Here is a 21,690-nt window from a genome sequence, read left to right as displayed (position 1 = left end):
TGCTGCATCTTCAAATACCGAGCTTCTGAGATTCGCTGAGTCGATAGCGCGGGGCCATCGTGCATTCGTGCTGATGAGACGGGACTGTTGCGTCGTCCTTGAAGGTTCTGCCAGCTTTACCAGCTTGGTGGGCTGAAGCTGGCTCATAATAATAATGCATGTCATACCTTCCGTACTTGATCGGCGAGATACTGGAAACTTCGACGATATGCCTATTAAAGATCGAATAAACATAACTTTGTGGCAGGTAAATAGAACATAGTACATACTCTGGTGCTACTAAATGTTTGACAATGAGACCAGGTAGGTGAATGCTTTTGATGGGCTTGTCGTATATCTAGGTCTCTTCTTCATTTCGTGATAAGCATGGTCATTAAGTGCTTAATTGAAAAGACTGCCAGGTGCTTCGCAATTCAACTCGGCATGCCTTTCTGTTTTGCAGGTCAGTCACTTATGATGTCCCCCTGAAAGAATAGATAATTTATTATGGAGTCCCAATGACCTGGTCATCGCCATGAAGAGAAATATGAGTGCCTACCTCATGTAGATCTGGATAAATTGAGATAATGCTTATCTGGCTGATCAGTAACTCAAACCACTGTACTATAATAAGCTCTTTGACCCTGAACCGTTTGAGGTATCTCCTAGTTATACTAGATAGTTGTCACATGTTTGACGGTAACTTGGTCATATTGGATCGGCATTGTGGGAAGAATCACCATATCAGACCTTGCCTTCTTCTGTCAAGGCGGTACTACGCCTATATCACCGGTTAACTCACTGGTGTACGTGATTCTGCAACATGTACCGACAAGCAGGCCGTTCTGTCGTCAGAGGACAAGCTTCGTACTGCCTGACTGGTCGGATTCTGCCTGATTGAGGCCTTCAGCTTACCCCGCACTTGCCTGGAGCATTGACGCTAGGTGTACAGGGCTGGACTGTGATTACCTTGCGTGCACAGGAGAAAGTATTGCAATACATACAATACACGAATGAACGTGAGCATACTGGGTTTTTTGAGGTCGTACTCTGCCGTTTGGGCGGCTTCAGGGCAGTACTAGATATGCGAAGTTCTTCAGAGTCCCTGTCATCCATTTGTTTTAAGTCACATCGGGAAGAGATACTCAGTAAAGTAGTTGGGCCATGCCGTCCACAAATGTATTACTGGCCCCCTCACTTGTCCTCATTCTGCTATTCTTCCAATGTAGCTACCGGCGCTCTTACTAGTAGTTTACAACTTGCACAGGACAAATCCCGCCACCTCCCCCCCTCTTTGTCTTGGCTAGTTCGTTGCCTAGCATCTAAGTGGTTGTTACCCCAAGGATGATCAAGCAGGCCTTGTTATTATTATGATTGACCTTTATTCTGCAAAGAGCAGAAGCCCGCGTAGTAGAAATGAAGTCACAGAGGCTATGGAGGAAGGGATCACTATTTTTGTATAAGTATGAAGTTATCTACCAAAACAAAGCAAGAAGTCATCACCCGTGCTTTGGACATGTTGGAATCTTGGAGAGCTACATACCCTACAGTTACTAGGTGTGGCTTGCTGTATGAAGCACAGTACCGAATCCTGCTTATCTTCTCACATGGTATGAGAGTCTGTCCCATGTTCGAGTCATCACATTAGGAACTGAAATACTCTCTGATCAGATGCAAGCAATCACAAGTGATGGTCTCTTGTCTCATGAGAATGATCTCTTTCAACATCTGATGTTCATTGGCTAGCATTGTCCAAAGACAGAGGGCAAAAAAGCAAGTAGGTGGATTCGGACTGAGCGGGAATGAATGATAAAGTATGAATGGAGGATGGATTATCGATGCTCCCCTGGTCTTTTCTATCACAGTCTTTCTTCAACCATCCGCTGAATTTTAGCCAAAGATACTACCTATCATCGATGAATTATAGGGATTTGTCCGTAGCGTACTGATGAATCGATTTATAAGTGCATCAAGTACCAAGTACTTTTGAGATGTATGTAATGTAGCTAGTTGACGTACTTTACCTACCTGGTTCTAGGTACTGTAGCTCAAAGGTACTTTTAGATTAGCTGACGGTTACTGGATCTGGCGTCTAGCATTGTTACAGAGAAGGTTGAATTGCTGGTTTCTTACTGCTCCCTTCCCATTATTAGTTCCTTTTTCTGCTTCCCTTTCCCTCCCTTCTCCCCCATTTGTTTATCGATCACTTCGTCAGCCTACCTCTACTCCTCCTCCCACTGCTGCTTCTTCAACCTCCGAATGTAACTTGTCTCTGCTACTGACAACTATTACCATTACCCACTCTTCAGCTCGGGTTAATACTTCTGATGTTTCCCCTCCTTTACTCTTCTCGAAGATAAAGATACCAATAAAATGAACTCTGACGATCAGTAAGCCTCACCTCTGATCTCACACTCCTCTCCGTTCCCTCTTGTATCTCCACCGGGTCCTGACAAGAGTGTCTTATCATCATCGACTCCAGTCAACAACATCGAGTCAGTCCGTACTATTTTCAGCCATTGTATCCTAAGATGCTAGAGAACTACTCCTGTGACTGTGCCTAAGCCTGTTTATACATCCCTCTCTCTTTCCCCTTCCCTCGCCTACTCTACCATCTGAACCCTCACTTTCCTACCCACTCCATCCCAGCACTCTCTTTTTTGACTTAATCGCATACATACAGTACATGCATGCATGCATGTATCACCCTCCGGTCGCTCCTTTCTGCCCTTCGCTCATTTTCCCTCCTTCCTTTTCTGCGGCGCTACCGCCACACTGTGGGATGCGCCCGTGTCATCACCGCGTCTAGTGTAACAAAAAGATCCCACTTCCCTAGACTTGACGGCCAATCTACACAAACTCCTGTCAGTAGCAGATGTGCTAATCTCCTAAGCATGTGTATTGACAGATGAATCGTCGCAGCGTGACTGGGACAGCGGCGTATCTTCCAACATGTCGTAAGTGACCTTTTTTCTTGTCCTGCGCCGCAGCAGAAGACCTTCCTTCCCTTTCCGTGTACTCCATCTACATGGGATATACATGTGCATGCTATAAGCGTGTTTCTCTTGGTACGCTTCCCGCTCATGGCGGGAAAAGGAGCACGTCTCACTTACTAACCTTGAGTCTCTCTTCATTCTCTTTTTGACCAGGTCGCCTCCAACATCCAAGCGCATCAAGACATCTGTCTCCACCAGCGTACCACCACAACTCCTAACACAGCAACAAATCAACCCTTTCCAGAGAGTCCCTACTTACGAGGGCATTCCTATACCTCCTGCTCAGGTGGCGCCTCAGAACTCCCGCAAACGCCGCGCTTCACCCCAGTCAAGTGCCACAGCAACCATGGCTGCACCAGTCACTTCTGCTTCGGCGGATGCAACGCAGAACCCCCAAAGTGCCCCAGAAGCGGCTCCAAAGAAGAAAGGACGGACCAATACGCCATGGACGGCGGAGGAAGAACAGAGACTCAAGACGATGCGCGACGCGGGTCGCAGCTGGAGCGAGATTGCCAAGGTTCGTCCCGATGGTCTACCTCGTATCGATAAAGCTGGCTTCGCTGATTCTTTGCTCCTTTGCGGATCCTGCAGACCTTTCCCACCCGAACTGAGGGAAGTGTGAAAAAGCACTGGTACAAGGTTGGGCGTGTCCTCACTCTTATGAGCTCGGACATGATACTCACATCTGTCGCAGGACATGCATTATGCCGAGTTCGCGGAAGAAGAGGTACTGCCTGATAGATTATTGGATGATCTTTGTGCGCTGACACCATTCAGTCCGTTGCCCTACGGGAGGCAATAAAAGAATACGAAGCCAACAAGTGGAAGGTCATCGGACAGAAAGTTGGAAAGCCCGCCAAAGTTAGTCACATCTTCCTCCAACTTGCGTGGTGTCCAACTCCTAAATCGTTGTGTTTAAACAGGCATGCGAGCAATATGCGAAGGAGCATTTCAAGAATCTTTGATTGTGATATGACATTCAACGACGTGACGATTTTCATGCAGGGTAATGATGCAACTCTCTACATATCGAACTCGGAGCTTCGCGGTGGGCACAGCGCGCAGGACATGGAAACAAGGTTTAGGAACTGCACAGGTTCATGGAGTTCGTCATTTTTCATTTATCCAGTCTGTGTTCTTTCGTTTCGTTGGGTTTCCTTTCGGCCGTGCTCTTCTACTGTCACTATATGCCCTTGACTTCACTTGTTTATTTTCAATCATATGCATTTCTCTACCAAGTTGATGCATGTGCTAGAATCAATGTGATTGCTTAAGACATCCCAAGCCACACGTGCCTATCGAGCCGTCCCTGTTTACAATCGCCTTTGCTTAACAATATTATCATACTTCGCGCTACCAAGACGATAATGTATATGTAGGGCTTGGATGGCCCTAGCTCTCCGAGGGCTGATCGTTGGGGGTTCCGCGACGATAGTAGAGCCGACAACTACCTGTCTCGGCTATCCGATACTTAATCTGTTATTTATCTTGTACTTTCAAATTTCGATCCATCGCCACGTTGAGGATGACTTTTGCCAAGGCGCGAAGGGCGGAGACCAGCAAAGACGCTTTTGAGGTTGAAAAAAGTTTCCCGCGGCGGGACACAAATACTTGTAGAAACCTTCCTCGGATCCCCGCTCATTTTCTTTGCCTCTGTTCTGTTCTCCCTTCATCTTACTCGTGGTACTCATCCTTGCGTCGATCGAATTTTGTCAGAGAGGGAAGAGGCTTGCGCTCATTGGCATATCGATCGAGTTCCCCACATATTACTCGGTAGTAGTTTACTCCATCCAGGTGTGGAGAAATCCTTTATCGGAGCAAAACTCGCTGACTCAAAAGATCCTCCTTCCCTCTATCTATCACCAGGTCATCGGGTATCACACCGGTTCAATCTCCATTGGGCCCAGAAGCAACATTCCAGTACATCTCTCCTGTCTTCCTAAATCTGCAAAAGATAGCTTTCAAGCCTATCATGAAGACGAGTAGCCTGGTTTTGTCTATCGATCAAGGTATCTGATAATCTGCCTGCATGAAGACCGGTGTTCGGCTTCAGTGTTGCGTTTCACATATCCTCTGGTGGTCATTGTCGCTAGTCACATCGTCAGATTGTCGCCAGTGGTCCCTGGATACATGTGGCGTCGCTGTTGTCGTTCTGAGATTATACGGTTGAACTTGATCTGGATAATTCCAGCGAAAGGACTCATGCGCGCTTCTTTGAGCTTCTAGCCCTTTCAATCGTATTTGAATACTAACTCAAGGGTAACAGCATGTCGTCTGAAATCGCGAATCCCTCGCTAGGGAGGCACCGCGAAAAGGAGCCTTCGGGCTTCCGTTCCGAGGAGCAACCGACTCCTTATCTTCACAAGAATGATGAAAACCATAGCGAGAGCCCCAATGGCCGCGTTATCCCGTCCCGCATGGGCATGTACCTCAGGAGGTTCGAGCACCAGCTCGTCGAGTATAACTTCGAGGCACGCGGAATCGAACGAGTGCATGAGGATGAACGCATGAAAAAGCTCTCCTGGGTTTCCTACGCCCAGGCGTTCCTGCTCTGGGTCTCGATCAATCTGGCAGCAAACAACATAACTCTGGGAATGTTGGGTCCTGTTGTTTACGGGCTCAGCTTCCTTGATTCGGCGTTGTGTGCTGTTCTGGGTGCATTGCTTGGTTCTGTGGTGTCGTCGTGGATGGCTACTCGAGGACCTATCTCTGGAATCCGCACCATGGTATGTTCTCGTCTTGCTTACGAGTATTGCGCGATAAGCAGCTTTCTCTGACAGTTATGCAGGCTTTCGGGCGTTATGCAATGGGATGGTGGCCCAGCAAGATCGTAGTGATTTTGAACTTGATCCAGATGCTCGGATATTGCCTCATTGACTGCGTAGTTGGAGGCCAAATCTTGTCCGCTGTCTCACCAAATGGGAATCTGTCAGTTGCCGTTGGTGAGTAATTTGTCACTTATTATTGCTTGTCCTTGAACTAACAAGAACGAAGGTATCGTGACTATAGCTCTTATAAGTTGGGTCGTTGCCACCTTTGGCATTGATGCCTTCCATTACTATGAGCGGTATGTAAAGCTTGAAAGACTTGTACAGACGAAGACTGACCGTACCAAGCTACGCCTTCCTTCCTCAGTTGATCGTCGTCTGCGTCTTGTTCGGCGTCTCCGCCACGAAGTATGACCTGTCAACGCCATCGGTAGGAGATGCTCGCACAATCATTGGGAACCGGTATGTTTCTGGAGTCCTTGTTTACATGCGGCGAAAAGACTTTGTTCGAGTCTGACAGCATCAGGCTATCGTTCTTTTCGATTTGCGTGAGTGCTGCCATCACCTATGCTCCCTTGGCGGCAGACTTTTTCGTCTACTATCCAGAAGGAACCTCCAAGTTGGCCATCTTCTCCCTATCCTTGTCTGGCCTGATGGTCTCCTTCACCCTGGCCTTCCTCGCCGGTATTGGGCTCGCCTCCGGTATACATTCCCACCTAGAATACAGCGCGGCATACGCAAAGGGTGCAGGCGCCCTTATCGTCGAAGGGTTCGGCCCTCTGCATGGATTCGGCAAATTCTGCTCCGTAGTTGTCGCCCTCGGACTGATCGCCAACACCGTTGCCCCTACATACTCTGCCGGTGTCGACTTCCAAATCCTCGGCCGGTACGCGGAGAAGGTCCCCCGCGCTATCTGGAACACCATTGGCGTGGTCATCTACATCGTCTGCGCGCTGGCGGGGCGGAGCCACCTATCAGAGATCTTCACCAACTTCCTCGCGCTTATGGGATATTGGGTCGCGATTTGGATCGCGATCATTCTCGAAGAGCGTTTCATCTTCCGCTTGCGCAGCGGGTACAACTGGTACGCCTGGAACGATCCGTCCAAGCTGCCCGTGGGCATTGCAGCCTTCATTGCTTTCCTGGTCGGCTGGGCCGGTGCAGTCCTCTGCATGGCGCAGCTCTGGTACATCGGACCGCTTGCCAAGTTGGTCGGGGAATATGGCGCAGATGTAAGTGCTTCTCTGTTCTTCATGCCTGTAAACCGTCTGTCTACTGACTTCCTACAACAGATGGGCAACTATGTGGGATTCACATGGGCCGCCCTCGTCTACCCTCCCCTACGGTACATTGAATTTCGCTGGCTCAAACGATGAGTCTCCCAGTAACTAAGTACTTGAGCTACGACAAAAGGTTGTCACGGCCGAACAAATAGACATATACGACTTTTAGAAGAGTGAAGACCCAGGAGAAGGTTTCATCATGGGGATAATATTGAAAAGTTCTTTTGTTGGATTCTTAATGCATACACGCCTGCTCCATACCAATAATGCCATTGATGAGTTTTGGTTATGGATTGGATTGGTTCCGCCACTGAAATTTGTATGTTGCTGATGCCTAAGTCACGTCGATTCGATCGCGCCATTCACCGGCATTTGCAGTCAAAGACCTAACCACAAACGAAAGCACGGGTCTCGGGCTACTTCCGGTTCCCCGGTATTCCCGTAGATCAGGCCATACTTCATAATCCGTACTAGGCCATATCATGCCATCCAGCCATGGCTGCATGTGTCACATGCTTCTCAAATCGTGCGTAGACTTGACGGATTGACAAGGTCATGGAAGACATTCTACAGTAAAGCAAGGAAGAAGAGAAAATCGAGAAAACAAACACCAATCACACTCCGTTCAATCAACTTCGACTATATTCTACAAAAAAAACACCAGGGAGTGGTCAACAGTGAAGATACAACCGCCTTAGACGCGTGACAAATAAACGGTCAAAAGGCCTGAGGCGGGGATACTAGCTATTTCGACGTTTGCTGTCTATCGTCCGTTCTTTTCTCCTAAATCTTTTCTGTGGAGTAACAGGCCACAGGACAATCGCACAATATTCGTAGCATGGAATATTTACCGGTACCAGTACTCAGGCTTGACGTAGTCGGCGAAAGTCTTGGGCTCCTCCTGAGGGGGGTGGTGGCTGTGATGCTCGTCTGCAGACAAATATGTAAGGATCCGGAAAACAACGGAAAGGGAAAATAGAAGGCGAGCAGAGATATGGGACAAGTAAAGGCGACTTACGAGCATGGGGGTCCTCCTCAGGTCCAACATAGTCCAGCTTGACGACATTACCACACTCGCCGCAGCGCTCAATGGGACGATCACGAGATACCTATGGTGAGAGAGAAGGTATGCCTTAGCCATCTGAGCAATTTGAGAGCACAAAGAAGCCACGAAGCGTGCAACACTTACCGTCAGCCAGACGACGTGGTGAGAGTCTGCGGGGTATCCAGTGCAACCGGCGTACTGCTCGTCACCAGCGCTCTTGACAATGATGGGGTTGTCAAGGGTTCCTAATCCCGCAAGCTTCGTTAGCCTCGATTCAAACGCGCGACACGCTGCTTCCACGATTCAATTAATGCAAGGAGATCTGCATACCCTTTCTGGAAGCATCGAGGGGTCTCATGTCGAAGATGTCAATGCCCTGCATCTTTCCGACAAGTTCCAGACGCTCAAGACCGGTGGCCTGCTCGACGTCCGTAGGGACGGTGCCGGGCTTAGCACCCGGAGCAATGAGGTCATCCTCACCCTTGATATCTGCAAAGTAATCATAAAGTGTCAGCACAATGCTTTGTTCACAGTGGGTGTTATAGCCGAGGGAAAGTCAACGAAATCCAGTATGACGAAAATGAAAGAATGAGACCGAAAACGAGTCCAGCGACACATTGCATAGCACAAATAGGTAGCTCTCGACAGAAACAATGATTGGTATTTTCGAAATTCTCGTAACGTTCCATGACAGAGGCCCGACGGATCATCTTATCACCAACCTTCAAAAGGAAGAATCTTGCCCTCCTTCTTCACCTCATACTTCTTGTTGCCTAAAACACGAAAAAGCCCAATGTTAGCCGGAGTACCATGCAGCATTGTCGACAAAGTGATAATCGGTTGCCTTGTGCAGACTCAATTGGGCCACGCAAGGGACGATGGTGTCATAGAGGTGGTGCGGGCCATTCATTGGATTCACGTACAGCGGACGACGGAGGAGGAAAAAGGACGAGCAGCAATGGCTCTGACCGGGGCGCGCCTTGCAAGGGCAAAAGCTGTGCGTTGGAGGAACATTGTCCTGGACAATTGATGGTATCGCGGCTGGATGAGTGGAGGGAGGAGGGTTGGTGGAGAGGGAGTTTGGAGGTTCGAGGTGAGTTTGAAGCCGTTTCGGCCCGCTGACGACTGGAGCACCTGACTGAGAGCCGCCCAAACCTCCCGAGTCGTGCGCTGCGTCTTACTCAGCAGACCCGACTGATTGGCTGCGGAGCTTCTACGGTGCACTACAAACACCAGTGTAGCATTTCCCCCCTTTCCGGAAGTCTATTTAGGGCTTAGGGCAAATAGAACCGCATCGCAAGCATTGCAGCGCCTGGGGTCCAAAAGACTGTTCTAATCCCTATAATACAGGTATATACACAATGTTGTATAAGCATCTTTCCATGGCCAGCCATGGCTTTTCTTCATCCATCCGTCGCTTAAGGGAAAAAAGAGAAATCCAAGAAAGAAGAAGTAGGAAATCCCACGCATCACTGACCATTCCCATCCTCGTGTATCCTCTTATCCTATATGATATCCATCAAAACGTTCGTCACAGCTGGGACGCCTTTTCTCGACAAGCTGCTGGAGTAAAGCCATTGCCAACCTTCCCTGCGATTATTCGCCATCGATCATTCTCGTACTCTTGTATCGCACGCTGTAGTCGTTGAACCTAGACATGCGTCAGTTAGTACGTCAGCGGTTCCTCTGATATGTTGAATCTCATAAAGTAATGCTTACCATCTCATCCGTCCATGTAACATCCTTTGCCTTCAGCTTGGTACAATAACGAACTTGCAGCGTGCCACTCGTTCGACCGGGAAAGAAGTCGGCTATTTGCTTCCACGTCAGGTTCTTGTTCTCTTTCAACTCAACCAGTAAGGCATCCTCCTCTTGTGTAAATTTAAGTTTCGGACCTCGAGGCCTGGGAGCCGGATCAGGCATGCCTGGTTGGCCCACCACGCTTGGTGGACCAGACTGAATAGGAGACGTTTCCACATTCATGCCATGCCGCTCTGCAGAGTGAAGCGATGCCTGCGGGGGTAGACGATGGTGGTGGTGTTGTTGGGGCAGCGCCATCGACTCAGGCGGCCCGAATCTGTGGCTCGACATCGGTTGATGATGGTGGTGGTGATGGTGGTGGTGTTGTTGTTGTTGTTGCGGTTGCTGTTGCTGTTGATGGTGTGCTTGTTGCTGTGAAGAATCGCCTTGGACAGAAAAGAGCATCCGTGGGGATTGTGCCGTCTCTGTAGATGCCTGCGTGGAAAGCGCTGACAAGCGCGGGCGAACTCCATGGTCCCCGTAGTTACCTTCGCCTTCCGCCTCGGAATGGGGTCGCTTCTTGCCGCGTTGAACTGGTGGGATCTCGAAGGTGGCAGGGGTATACTGCATCGGAAGCTGTCTAGGGAGCATGTGCGCTGGTGTGAGAACAATGGACTGGGAAATGTCAGGATTTGCTGCTTGGAGAACGGTCGTGCTTGCATGATGTTGCTCGTATGTCGTGCTGTTTGGGGTCCCCTGCGGGAACGGAGATTTGGCCTCTTTATGACGTTGAAGATGCGAATGCTGCGTTTGGTAGGCGAGTGCGTTCTCATGCCCCTCCGGTTTAGCATGTTGGGCATAATCAAGCGCATAATCTCGGTACGGATCCGCCAGCGTCACAGACATACATCGGCTCTGCTAGGGCTCCGAAGCCCCGGCAGGCTATTCGATCTTTTGTTGAAAGCTTCGACACGAGATCTGACTGTATAGAAGATGATCGGAGCCTGGTTATTGCGGCAAGTAGAAGGGGAACGCTTCGTTTATGTCGGGGATTGCGATGCGAACGTTAGCTAATGCGAGGAGCTGCAACGCGAGATGATTCCGCCATGCACAACGACAGGAAGACTCTCGAGTAAACCAGTCCTACCCTTGGCTGGTGGCCAGCGATCTGGTACGCGTTGATACGCGCTGATATGCGCTGACTGTCCCACTGGTCAATATGATGGAATATATCCAGAGGATGATAGCCGGGGGCGCGAATAGAAGCGTGTGATGCATCTCGAGTCGAGAAATGTCCAGGGGCAGGAAGGGCCATTTAGGCCCTCTGTATCTGATGAAGGTCCAGGCTATAGGTTGCTTGGGGTGAACTTGGCAAATGGAAACAGCTTCCTCTTACCAGGGTACGTTGGCCAGTCGGGTCTCTGAAATGGAATGTTTTAAACTCGGTCGTCAACGCACTGGATGGCGATGGGTCAGCTTTACCGAATCGAGGCAACGGACAGGTCAGACACAGAGCTTGATTGGCATCAGGGGATATTAGTGTGAAAATGGGATTTTTGAGGCGCTCCTTGTCGTTACTGAAGGTGCAAGGACACGGAGATAAAAGCAAGAGAAAAAGGAAATTACAAAGGCCGAGACAGGCTCAGATAAATCTCTCATAAGGCGCACACCCTGTTCGGTAATAGGCCGCAGCACTCTTGATGCCGGCCGACAATACAGACTAATGGATGCGAAGACACAAGAGAAGTTCTAGAATGAAAAGGGTAATCGGATGGTAGAGGAGAGGCGGAGTTCATACGTACATCACAGAATCAGCACAAGGTAAGAAAATCGCCCATTCGACGGATCTGCGTTTCCAGTCAAGCTTACCTAGCCTGCAGATGGGACCCAAAGCATACAATGACGGCAACAAGGACAATTTAAAACTCTGAGAGATTATTTGCTCCGTGCCAGGCTGCCCGATTACTGCCAAAGTATGGCAGGTTCTGGGAAGGTTAAGAAGGCGAGAAGCAAACCGACAGCAACAACTAAGCCTGAAACACTGTGCTAGACGAAGAGAGTCTCACAGAGTCTCATATTTAGCTCCTTTGTCACCATGCATGTATGTCTACAGGATCAACAGGAGCGGAGACAGTCAAGCCCGACAATACACCAAGGCTGGGCTAGGATAAACTAATGCTCACCTATTGAATACGAAAGAGGATGAGCAGGACGCTGGACGTCGGGTTAAGGGATACACTCTAGATGCCGACATGCCGTAGACTAGTTAGGCTGAAATAGCCAAGGCCCCTGGTTGACCGTCGAGACAAGACGATGTCGTACTTTGGGTGCCAGAAACTCCACTCGGATGACAGGCCAATAAATGAGAAAGGCGCTGAGCACATAGGAGCAACCGACGAAACTCCCACGAGGTAAGAGGGGGGTGAGTGGTGACAGAGTATCAGGACTACTAGCGCAAGGATGCTAGCTAGCTCATGGCTGGTGTTTGGTGGGCCGTGGCCCTGCCGGGCAGTTCCAGCCTAGCGTTCTGACTCGAGTATAAGAGAACGATCCCGGTCTATAAATCCTGTAGGTCTCAAAAAAAGGTGTGGGACCTCGGGGCAATGTCACGAAATCAAGCTGCGAATGCCAGGCTCCGAATCTGTGATAGAGTAGGAGGTAATGCTGTCAAGCAGGAGATGTAGTATCTCACGCAGGCTAGTGTTTGTGACCTGAAAATGTACCCACCCAAAGTTCCCTTTGATTTATTTTCATCGACAGTTTCCCTGCTTCGCTTTGGATGAATTTTTCCTTTTTCTTTTCTTCTTTTTTCTTTCATTTTTCCTTTTTCGCCAGAACTGTCGTCAGAAACTAACAACGGGATACCCGAGTCCCCTGCGGAATTAAGGTCGAGACCGTCAAAGGACTGTCGAGTGAGCTTCCCCCGCGTTTATTTCGCTGTGTCTCTCTTAGAAATCAGAAATACCACTTGGATAAGAAGGGTAAGCCCTCCCCGACTAACGGTCGGATTTCAATTGCCTAGTTTCCGAGAAGGCTTGTGGTCCGTGTGCGTTCGTTGACTTGTGAGTTGTGACTCGTCGAGGGGATGTCAACCGTCGTTTTCATCAGCGTTATCTAAATCCGTCGAGATCGCCATCAACGTGGTGTGTTTGACGGGCAATTTTTATGCGAAGTAAGCTAGACCCGTACAGTTGATTAGAATCTGTCATAGCGTACATTGGTGGATATGATCGCAGTCTTTCGGCATGCTTTTGCGATCGATGATTTCCACCCGCATCTCACTACTGTAACACTGTTGGGGCCGCATGGATTTTGACTTTGGTTCTAGAGACCCTGAGGCAATGGTGAAACAGATTTCACTCTCGCAAAAGAAACCGCTAATGGTTGGCCAAGAAAAGGAAAACTGAGGTTGCTCGGTCCCCATGACTCAGGAGAAAGTTGAGGCCTACACCGGAGCCAACCGGAAAGAACGGCGTTAGTGTCTTCGAAAAGACTTAGCTAGAATGGAATAGCAGGAAGCTGGGGGGTTGGGAAATGGCTGAGTTGCTTCGTAACTAGCCTGCTGGGTAGAAAGATAGATAGACAGGAAGAGGTGGTTGTCAATGTCGACGTAGCGTGGGTCCTGTTGGTGGGATGATCTGAAGCCATCGTCAAACAATCAACCCATCTCCCAATTAAAGATGCTTCCAGCCCAGTCCAGTCTCGAGTCTGTCTGCACTAGACTGCACCATCCGGTTTACCAATCCTTCTGAGCCCCGTATTAATTTTAAAAAGAAAGGATACTAGTTTCTATGCATCTATGGAGTATAGTCGAACAGCTTATCAAGAACCAAGCAAATATCGAACTCCATAGAACGAATCAGGTCTCAGAGCAGATTGACGAGAGAATATTAATCAACCAACTGATCATTGTACTAACTACTGTACATACATACAAGGCCCCAGTATTCATTTCAAATTGTAGTCCGCATCGCATAAAGATGATCGTTCCTCGCTTTTCTGGCCATGGCTCAAATTATGTCGCCCTAAAAAAACAGATCAATGGAGGAAAGAAAGCACTTCGGTCATGCTTTCAGAGTAAAAACAATGTGGAAGCATTGCAAGAAGGGGAAAGCGCCTCGAGAACAGGAACAATAAGACAAGATAGAGAGAAAAAATAAAAAATAAAAAAGGTAATCCCAACACCAGTACTTGCTTTAAGCGAAATTATCGGAACGATCAACCCAAATGTCCTCGAGTTCAGCAAAGTTCTGGAAATGCAAAGGACGATGTTGGTCGTCATAGAATCTCAACGGTGTATCAATCTTGACATAGACAGGTCGCTTTTCGACGCTGCCGAAAGAGCTTCCCATGAAGCTATAGTTCCACACATTATCTTCAGGGACTAAGAAGTATCCGCGTATCTTGTCGCTGAGCAGCAGTTGACATTTCTGACCCATGCTGGTCGAGAACCCTTGTGGTTGGTCAGATGTGGTGTCTTTGTTCTCAGCTCCCCACTTGTAACCCTGGGGCGTCAGCCCCCACGCTGCAAGGGAAACAGATCCAGGGGTGAATGACACTGTCATCGTGACGGTCTTCTTGTCCCACGAGGGGTGAGCATTCATCAACCGCGCGTGCTGAGTCACATCCATAGCAGTCATGTAATGTGGCTCATTGCCAGAGATCGTGTGGATGACACCGAGAGGCTCAAGCCCGTTCAGATACTCATGCTGTGGCAACTGTTGGGGCAACTGCACATCTCGAGTATTTCCGACCTGCGGAATCATGACGATGGTTCGAATCTCCTTCACTTGGTCGTTATCAGGAGGGGAGCTACCGTAGAGATACCCAGCAACCTGCACTCGAAGATCGGCAATGGTGATGAAGCGACGAAGGATGTTCTTGGGCATGATATAAGTGTATCCTTCCTCTGAAACATCGTCTGACGAAATGTAGATATTATTGGCTCTCGTGCGAAGATTCGAGGTCGCAATTGCCCGTGTACGCCATTCGGTCTTCGAAGCAAACGACTGCTGTTCGTACTGAGAAGTGGTCGTGACGATGATTTCTTCACCACGAACATTCTGCGTCTTCGTCGTGACAGCTGTGAGCTGCTTCGCTTCCTCCTGCTGCTTCTCAATTTCCGCGGCCTGCTGCCGCTGCAGTGAAGGCGCACTAATCTCCATACCAAGGATAATGTCTCGGACTTCGCTGCTCGTCAAACTCTGCACATTCACATTGTTCTTCTTTCCATAATCGTTGAGAATCAAGTCACGAAGTTGCACTTCAACCTTGATCCAATCTTCATCCGATAGCGTAGGCCAGATGTGATGCTCTTGTGTAATTACTGTCTTGTCAGGTCGCAAGATGATCTTGGCCTTGTCGATATTGACGTGCAGAGCTCGCAGAATAAGAATCAGCCGGGAGAAGGCGGTATACGGAGAGATGGACTTGAGCCATTCATCGTAGAGGTTGAAGAGTACCATTTGTGGTTCGGTTGCCCGCAAAATCATATCTGCCAGCTTCTCGACCTTCATGGCAGCCTGGAACGGCAACTGGAGCTCAGAGGCACGGATGGAGATGTTGGGGAAGTCGAGCAGATGGACTTCAAGGGGATCCAGAAGACCCTTTCGAGTGACGATGAGCTGCTTAGGCTGTTCTTCCACAGGCAGAGATCGAATGAGTGCTGCAACTTCTTCGGCTGTCTTCCACTTCGCTAATTGGCCAAGACGCTTCTGACCAGCCCAAACACTGGTGTGAATAATCTTGAGGAAGAGTTGACCGGTCCTAGGGTTGAAGATGAAGATGGCACCGTTGATGGGCTTTGTGGTCAAGTTACCTTCGAAGGTCTTATGAATGGTGACACGGTAGACATTAGTATCGTCAATGAACAGTTGAATCTGAGGACTGAACAGTTCAGAGTAATTCTGAGAGTTGAGGAACTCCTGGTTGCTTTCAGACGCATACAGCTGCAGACCCTTTCGAATACGCTCTCTTAGTACATACAAGGCAGGGTTTGCCTTCATGACCTTGGCCATGGCCTGCTGGATCAGAGTCTTCAAGCCTGGGAAGTACTGTCCGTACGCTGAATAGAGATTGTATGCAAGATCAATACCGATCATGAGACCAGTGGCGGAAGGATAGATACTCATGCTATCGGTAGTGTAGTCGAGATACTTGGCGCGGACATATCTCTCGATATCGTGAGAGTCGTAATCGCCGTATCTCAACTGTACATCAAGCCAGAACTTGTTGGTCGTGGTCGGCTCGTAGACGTCTTTGGTGTCGAACAAAATGGAAGGTCTAGTCACGTTCCACTTGTTTGTTGCGAAGAGCAGGATGTCTGCGCACGAACTGTTCATCTTGTAAGACTTACGTGGGTGGATGGTCTCCTTCTGGACAGCTTCGATGCCCAACTGCTCGAGTTCCTGATCAAACACCTGGCACAAGTCCATGACAACGGATTCGTGGATTTTCTGCCACAAGTGCGCACGGAAGATCTGAATCAAGGAAATCTTCAAAGTAGGGATCTTGCCGTGCAAGAAGATACCTGTAAGATCAAGCTGCACCTGGAAACCGACATAGACGTTGGCACGGTTGATTGTTGGCGACCACCACAGGGTGAATCGACGGTTAGGAATCTGGTTCAAACCAGATCGCTGAGCATTGGTAAGCTTCTTGAACTTCATCGATTCTTCGAAACCACTGTTATGCAAGACAAGATAATCGTGTCGCAGGTAAAGCTGATCTTTGTCGACTCGGAAACCGGCCCACTCCGTGGTCTCGAGCTCAAGTCGAATATCTTTGATCGTGAAACTATGATTTGCCGGCACTGCCTTCTCAGACAATTCGAAGCCAGGACATCTGAACGCTCGATACAGACTCCGTTCCTCGGTACTGAGGGCGGCGAACTCAGCGGCGGTCATTTCAACGGTATCGTAACGCTCTGCTGCTGGGACTTCAGGCAGCTCGTCATCCTCGTTATTTTTGGCCTTCTTCTCCCGGTGAAGAACAAGGATATGGTTTGGCGTAACCACAAGATCCTCTATACCTCTATCGATCTTGATGCGATAGAGACGGTCTTCACCATTCACAATGTTGAAGACGCGACGAGGACCGCCGTCGGGACCAAGAAGTAGGTCTCCTTCTTTGACATCCTGGACCTCGATTTCGCTACCATCGTACCGCAGCAGCCGTGTCCCCTTGGCAAGGCACGCTCGTTCCCAGAAAAGACCCTCCCAAGAGGGGAAGGCAGTGGCCTTGAACAAGGTGTGCTCCAGAATCGTCTCAACACCACCAAGCGCTTGAATGACGTCTGTGCGGTAGGCGTTCAAGTTCCAGAGCTTACCGTCATGACGTTGGCTTGTCCACCAGAATGGATTGCTCTTCATCAGCTGGTACTGCTTGAACTCTGCTCTGAGACGGAAACCCTTATCGAAGCTGAGTGTGCTTCTATCCTTCTGGAAAAGAGTGTTGATACGAGGGAGACCACGATCCCAGCTATCTTCCAAGTCCTCCAAAGTCAGACGGCGATTCTGCTGCTGAGCTTCCATCCGCTTCTGAGAGTATTCCATCCAGACTCGCTGAGAGTCGATGAACTCGGCCTCCCATGGAATGATGTATCGGAAGATATTAGGAATGAGGGTCTCCTCGTCATGTGACATCCCCGCTCGGAAGTGAGTAATGCCAGTATCCGTCTGCTTCGACCACCGCTTGTCGCTGGCGGGAATCAAAATATGAGAACCCGAAATCATGCCCAGACCTCCCAATTCCTTTGGCGTGTAGAAGACCGCAGGAGGGAAACGCGAGGGCATCTTGGAGTTCAGACCAATCTTAACGCGAGTCTGAATCTTGGTCTCGCATTTGACAATCGTGTCCAAGAGATTGACGGTGGAGACAGCAGCTTCACGATAATACGTAAAGAGCGCGATAAGAGCGGTGTTCCACTTGTTGGCGATCTTGGTGAAAGTGGTTGAACCGGAGGACATGAGGATTTGCCGAATTCGGTTGTTGAATTTCTGAATGTCCTCCTCCGTTACTTGCAAGAAAGCATGGGCTGTGCGCTCCTTGGTGGTGTTGTCTACCAGAGACCACACACTGTCCTTGACCGAGAACTCCTCATTCTGATTGCGAATCTTTGGCAGAATACGGACCTCAAATCCACACATGGAGAACAGTAGGTTCGGGTTGTCCTTGCTGTACACGCTAGCAAAGGTATCATCCCATTCAATCGTCGTAATTGACCGTGGCAGACGGTTCTTCAAGTCCCAGAACGCAGCGCGGCCGAGATTAACATCGTGTCGCATCAGACGCATACGGCAATCACGCGGCCAGCACTTCTTGTTCTTATATCCAATGACGTTCTCAAAATTAGGGTCAGGATTCTCCGTAAGGAAGCGCTGAATAAGATCCCTGGACTCGTCGGCGGTGAATCTGAAGAAGACCCAGATCTTGTCGACGTAGCGAGTGTACAAACGAATGGGATGTCTTGTCTCTGTGGCACGGTCTCTGAATTGCAAGAAGTCGTTGGGACTCTGTGGCGGACCTGCCATCTCACTGGCTCTTTGCAATCCAAGGAGCAGCAGATCAATCATAAGACCATAATACTGGAAGACGAAACCGGAGAACTGCAGACCCCTGATCAATCCGTAGCTGTTGGTATGGTTCATATCCTTGTAGCTCAGCTGCACATTGTTCTTCGAAGTAATGTAATCAGCCAAGTTGTGATCCATGATCAAACGTAGCAAACGATTCAAGAGAGTAAGATCAATCTTCTCATAGACCTTGGATAGCTCCGTTTCGATCATGACATTCGTCTCGCCATCAGCAGTTTCCCAGACGTTGGACAAATTATTGATTCCCTGGGCCCATTTGTAGGTCAACAGTGGAGGGACTTCAGAATCCGAAGGTTTGATCCAAGCTGGGAATAGGTGGCGCTGCTCTGCCTGATACCAAAGGTACTGGTCCAGGTAGGCGTCCGTGATCTTTTCAATCGGTTCGACATCATAGACAGGGTTGATGTTGTTGTAATTGTCGTTCATATCGATTCCAACTTCCTTGAATGCTCTCTGCGTGAGCAGGAACCTCTTGATTCGGGCCAGCGTGGTTCCAGGAGAGTCGTATGCCTGTTCAATGAGAGCAAGTTCTTCTCGCTGACTCTGGTTCAGTCTACCCTTTACAGAGTAGGCCTCGCGGAGGCGTTCAAGAGCAAGAATAAGAATCTTGGTGTCATGCTTGTACGAGACACTCGGGAACGGAATGGGTGAGAACTTGCGAGACTCAAGCCAGTGCACCATGGTTGTGTAAATAGCCACTGCTTCTTCCGAAGATACATAAGGACCATCCTTCAAGTAATTGTGCTGTCTCTCCTGCTCAGCCTTGAGCCATAGTCGAGTCAGTCGACCAAGATTCTTCTTGGCAACAGTCTTATCCACGGTGGCACCGCGGCGAATACGTTCACGATTGTAGTGCGCGACAGATATCCACCAATCGGCCTTGCTCTTCACATATCGCAAGATAATATTCTCGATGGGTGCTGGAAGCCCCGGCACCTTCCAGGGAATATTACTCTTCCAGCATCGCCATGCTTCAGACAGATGTTGCAGAACTGTGTTGACTTTGTTCTGTTTGATACCTTCAGGCATCATGTCCATCAGATCCGCCATGACGGAGGCTCGCAGTTCAAGATCGAAGTGTGACTCGACACGCTGCTTGGTGACGGTCTTGGCAACGCCCTTGCTATGACGACCCTCAAACTGACGGGAAAGCAGGTTTCCAAGCCATCTCTCAAGAAGAGGAATGATACCGCGCATGAAGAACAGCCAAACGCGCCAAGCAGGGGCCCAAAAACCGCAACCAGGACCTTTACCAACAGGCCCAGAGTTGAACCGGTAGTAGATCAAATGCTTCAAGTCCTTACAGGAACGGATTTGATGCATCAACTTGTACTTGTAACGGTACATACCGGTCAACTGTCCAACATGGTTGAAAGCGTACAGAATGCCATCGGCCAATTGAAAAGCATCGATGTTACCCAGACGATATTGAACTTGCGCATCAACAATTAACTTTGTAAGGCGCAGAATCTCACGCATCAAGTGAAAAGCGTTACCGAAGCGGGACTTCTTTCGCTCCTTAGTGGTCAGTGTCTTAACTGGCTTCAAATTGAAGTTGTAGTCGAGATGCAGATAGGTCAGGTTCTTTCGGTGAATCAAGAGGTTGAGCATGTTGAAACCCTGGCGGCAAACCTGGAGACCAGCTTCAACCCAGTCGATCGTCGTCTGCTGGAAGAACTTGGTAGATTTCAGAGTCTTCAACAGATTTTGCTTGTTCTGGGCCTTAGGCTTCTTCTTGTGCAACTCATTGAGCACATACGTCTTGAGAAGCTTTTGATACGAGACTCGGACCTTCACGGGTTGGCCCTGGGGGCAATGCTCCAGGTACCACTGCTTGACGAGTGGCACGTCCTGCGCGCGCACCATCTTCCCAGATCTCTTATTGAACGGATGAGGAGCCCACCACAGGGCGATCGCTGAGGCAGTATCAGGTGTGTACAGTTCCTCGTCAGCGAAGAAGGGCTTCACCTCCGGTGGGAGTTCAAAAAGATCGTCCTCGTTGTTCCCGGGTCCAAAGATCTCATCCTCATGAGTGACCGTAATGTTCTTGGGGGCGACAGAGCGCGACGAAATGGGATTAATGACAGGGTCGAAGTAGAAAGCAGGAAGGTTAGGATCATCGGTTCGGACGTAAACGACTTGAGGATGAGAATACCAGGAAACTTTCACGCTTCTCGGCAGGGTGTTATATAAGAAAGGGAAAGCGACTCTGTACTCCGTCCGGATGGGTGCTCGGAAGATGATGCGATCAATCGCGTTGAATTCACCGAAATCCTCGTCATTAGGGTCGATGTCCTTGTACAAAGGCTCAAAGCGTGGGCCACCGGGGATGGCAACATTCAAGGCCTTTGCCGTAAGGAAACTGTTGAGATCAAACATGTGAAAGTAATTCTGGTCGACCACATCACTGAGCAACTGATGACTTAACCGGTAGAGAGTTGCCATCTGTGGAAGGGACAAATTCCAGCTCTTGTAGCTTGGTCCATTGACATGAGGGGTATCAAGTAGCGGGCGGTGATCGTAGAACCACTCATACACGGGGGCATCTTCGGATTCGTCGAGCTCCATCTGGACTGGCTCCAAGGGCTCGACGTCTTCGATATTCTCCGACCACGATAGGGGAGGTTCCTCGTCATCGAAAGGGGGAAAGCGCATCCGCTTGAAATGTCTGCGGTCGCTCTTCTCTCGCCGCATACACACCCACATTGTAGCCCACTGAGCATGGAAAACCGGTTCGATGACCCTCGGGGTCTCGTTCACGAGCGTGAGGCAGCCATTCACATGGTACAGCACCTTGACCTCACGAGCCGATTCCCAAGGCATGGGCATGTTCTCCAGCAGTTTCAGGACTGCGTGAGGCATGAACTTCAGCGCGCCGAGATAGCTGCGCTTCTCATTGCTGAACTTCTTCTGTGATACGTCGCCGATATCTCTGACAATCTTCCGCAGGTGCTCTGGAGGCATGTCCGCCTTCTGTGTCTCAACAAACCCGCCTTTCCTCTTCTCTCCAAACCGATTGCGCTGCGTCCGCAGCCACTCGTTCTTCTTCTGAGCAAACTTTGCGACATTCGGATCCGCCGGGGGCTGGTATCCTGGCGGCGGCGGCGCCAAAGGCATGGAAGGAGGGGCTGCTGCACCCCATCCGGGGGGAGGGGGAGGAGGCAACGACGCCATGGTGATGGCGATTAACGAATGAAAGACGCTTTCGACCTAGCAGACTCTGATAATGGAGCAAAAGTCGCGTCAAACCACGTCGAGAAAAATCATCAAACTCAAGACGAAAGC

The 21,690-nt window shown here is 49.5% G+C and overlaps 4 protein-coding genes across 4 annotated transcripts; 2 read left to right on the top strand and 2 right to left on the bottom strand.

Annotated features, from left to right (window-relative positions):
* Positions 1–2,931: 2,931 nt before the first annotated feature.
* On the top strand, positions 2,932–3,940 carry Aspvir_001389 (SANT/Myb-like DNA-binding domain-containing protein; the record flags this gene model as incomplete). Its single annotated transcript, XM_043266511.1, has 6 exons — positions 2,932–2,936; positions 3,129–3,492; positions 3,567–3,614; positions 3,670–3,702; positions 3,753–3,836; positions 3,899–3,940. 6 exons carry the CDS (start codon positions 2,932–2,934, stop codon positions 3,938–3,940), a joined length of 576 nt encoding a protein of 191 aa, XP_043122446.1.
* A 1,302-nt stretch (positions 3,941–5,242) lies between these two features.
* Aspvir_001388 (purine-cytosine permease family protein) lies at positions 5,243–7,119 on the top strand (the record flags this gene model as incomplete). The annotated part of the gene is made up of 6 exons (XM_043266510.1): positions 5,243–5,701; positions 5,764–5,917; positions 5,970–6,042; positions 6,092–6,205; positions 6,270–6,975; positions 7,036–7,119. 6 exons carry the CDS (start codon positions 5,243–5,245, stop codon positions 7,117–7,119), a joined length of 1,590 nt encoding a protein of 529 aa, XP_043122445.1.
* A 754-nt stretch (positions 7,120–7,873) lies between these two features.
* Aspvir_001387 (uncharacterized protein) lies at positions 7,874–10,717 on the bottom strand (the record flags this gene model as incomplete). The annotated part of the gene is made up of 8 exons (XM_043266509.1): positions 7,874–7,956; positions 8,045–8,135; positions 8,216–8,316; positions 8,402–8,560; positions 8,794–8,844; positions 8,995–9,334; positions 9,657–9,722; positions 9,791–10,717. The coding sequence occupies 8 exons, from the start codon at positions 10,715–10,717 to the stop codon at positions 7,874–7,876; spliced, it is 1,818 nt and encodes a 605-aa protein (XP_043122444.1).
* A 3,290-nt stretch (positions 10,718–14,007) lies between these two features.
* On the bottom strand, positions 14,008–21,579 carry prp8 (U4/U6-U5 snRNP complex subunit PRP8; the record flags this gene model as incomplete). The annotated part of the gene is made up of 1 exon (XM_043266508.1): positions 14,008–21,579. One exon carries the CDS (start codon positions 21,577–21,579, stop codon positions 14,008–14,010), a length of 7,572 nt encoding a protein of 2,523 aa, XP_043122443.1.
* Between the last annotated feature and the right edge of the window lie 111 nt (positions 21,580–21,690).

Source organism: Aspergillus viridinutans (assembly GCF_018404265.1).
Source record: "Aspergillus viridinutans IFM 47045 DNA, scaffold_1, whole genome shotgun sequence".
In the NCBI taxonomy this organism is placed as follows: domain Eukaryota; kingdom Fungi; phylum Ascomycota; class Eurotiomycetes; order Eurotiales; family Aspergillaceae; genus Aspergillus; species Aspergillus viridinutans.
This window is presented reverse-complemented; position numbering and strand designations above follow the sequence as displayed.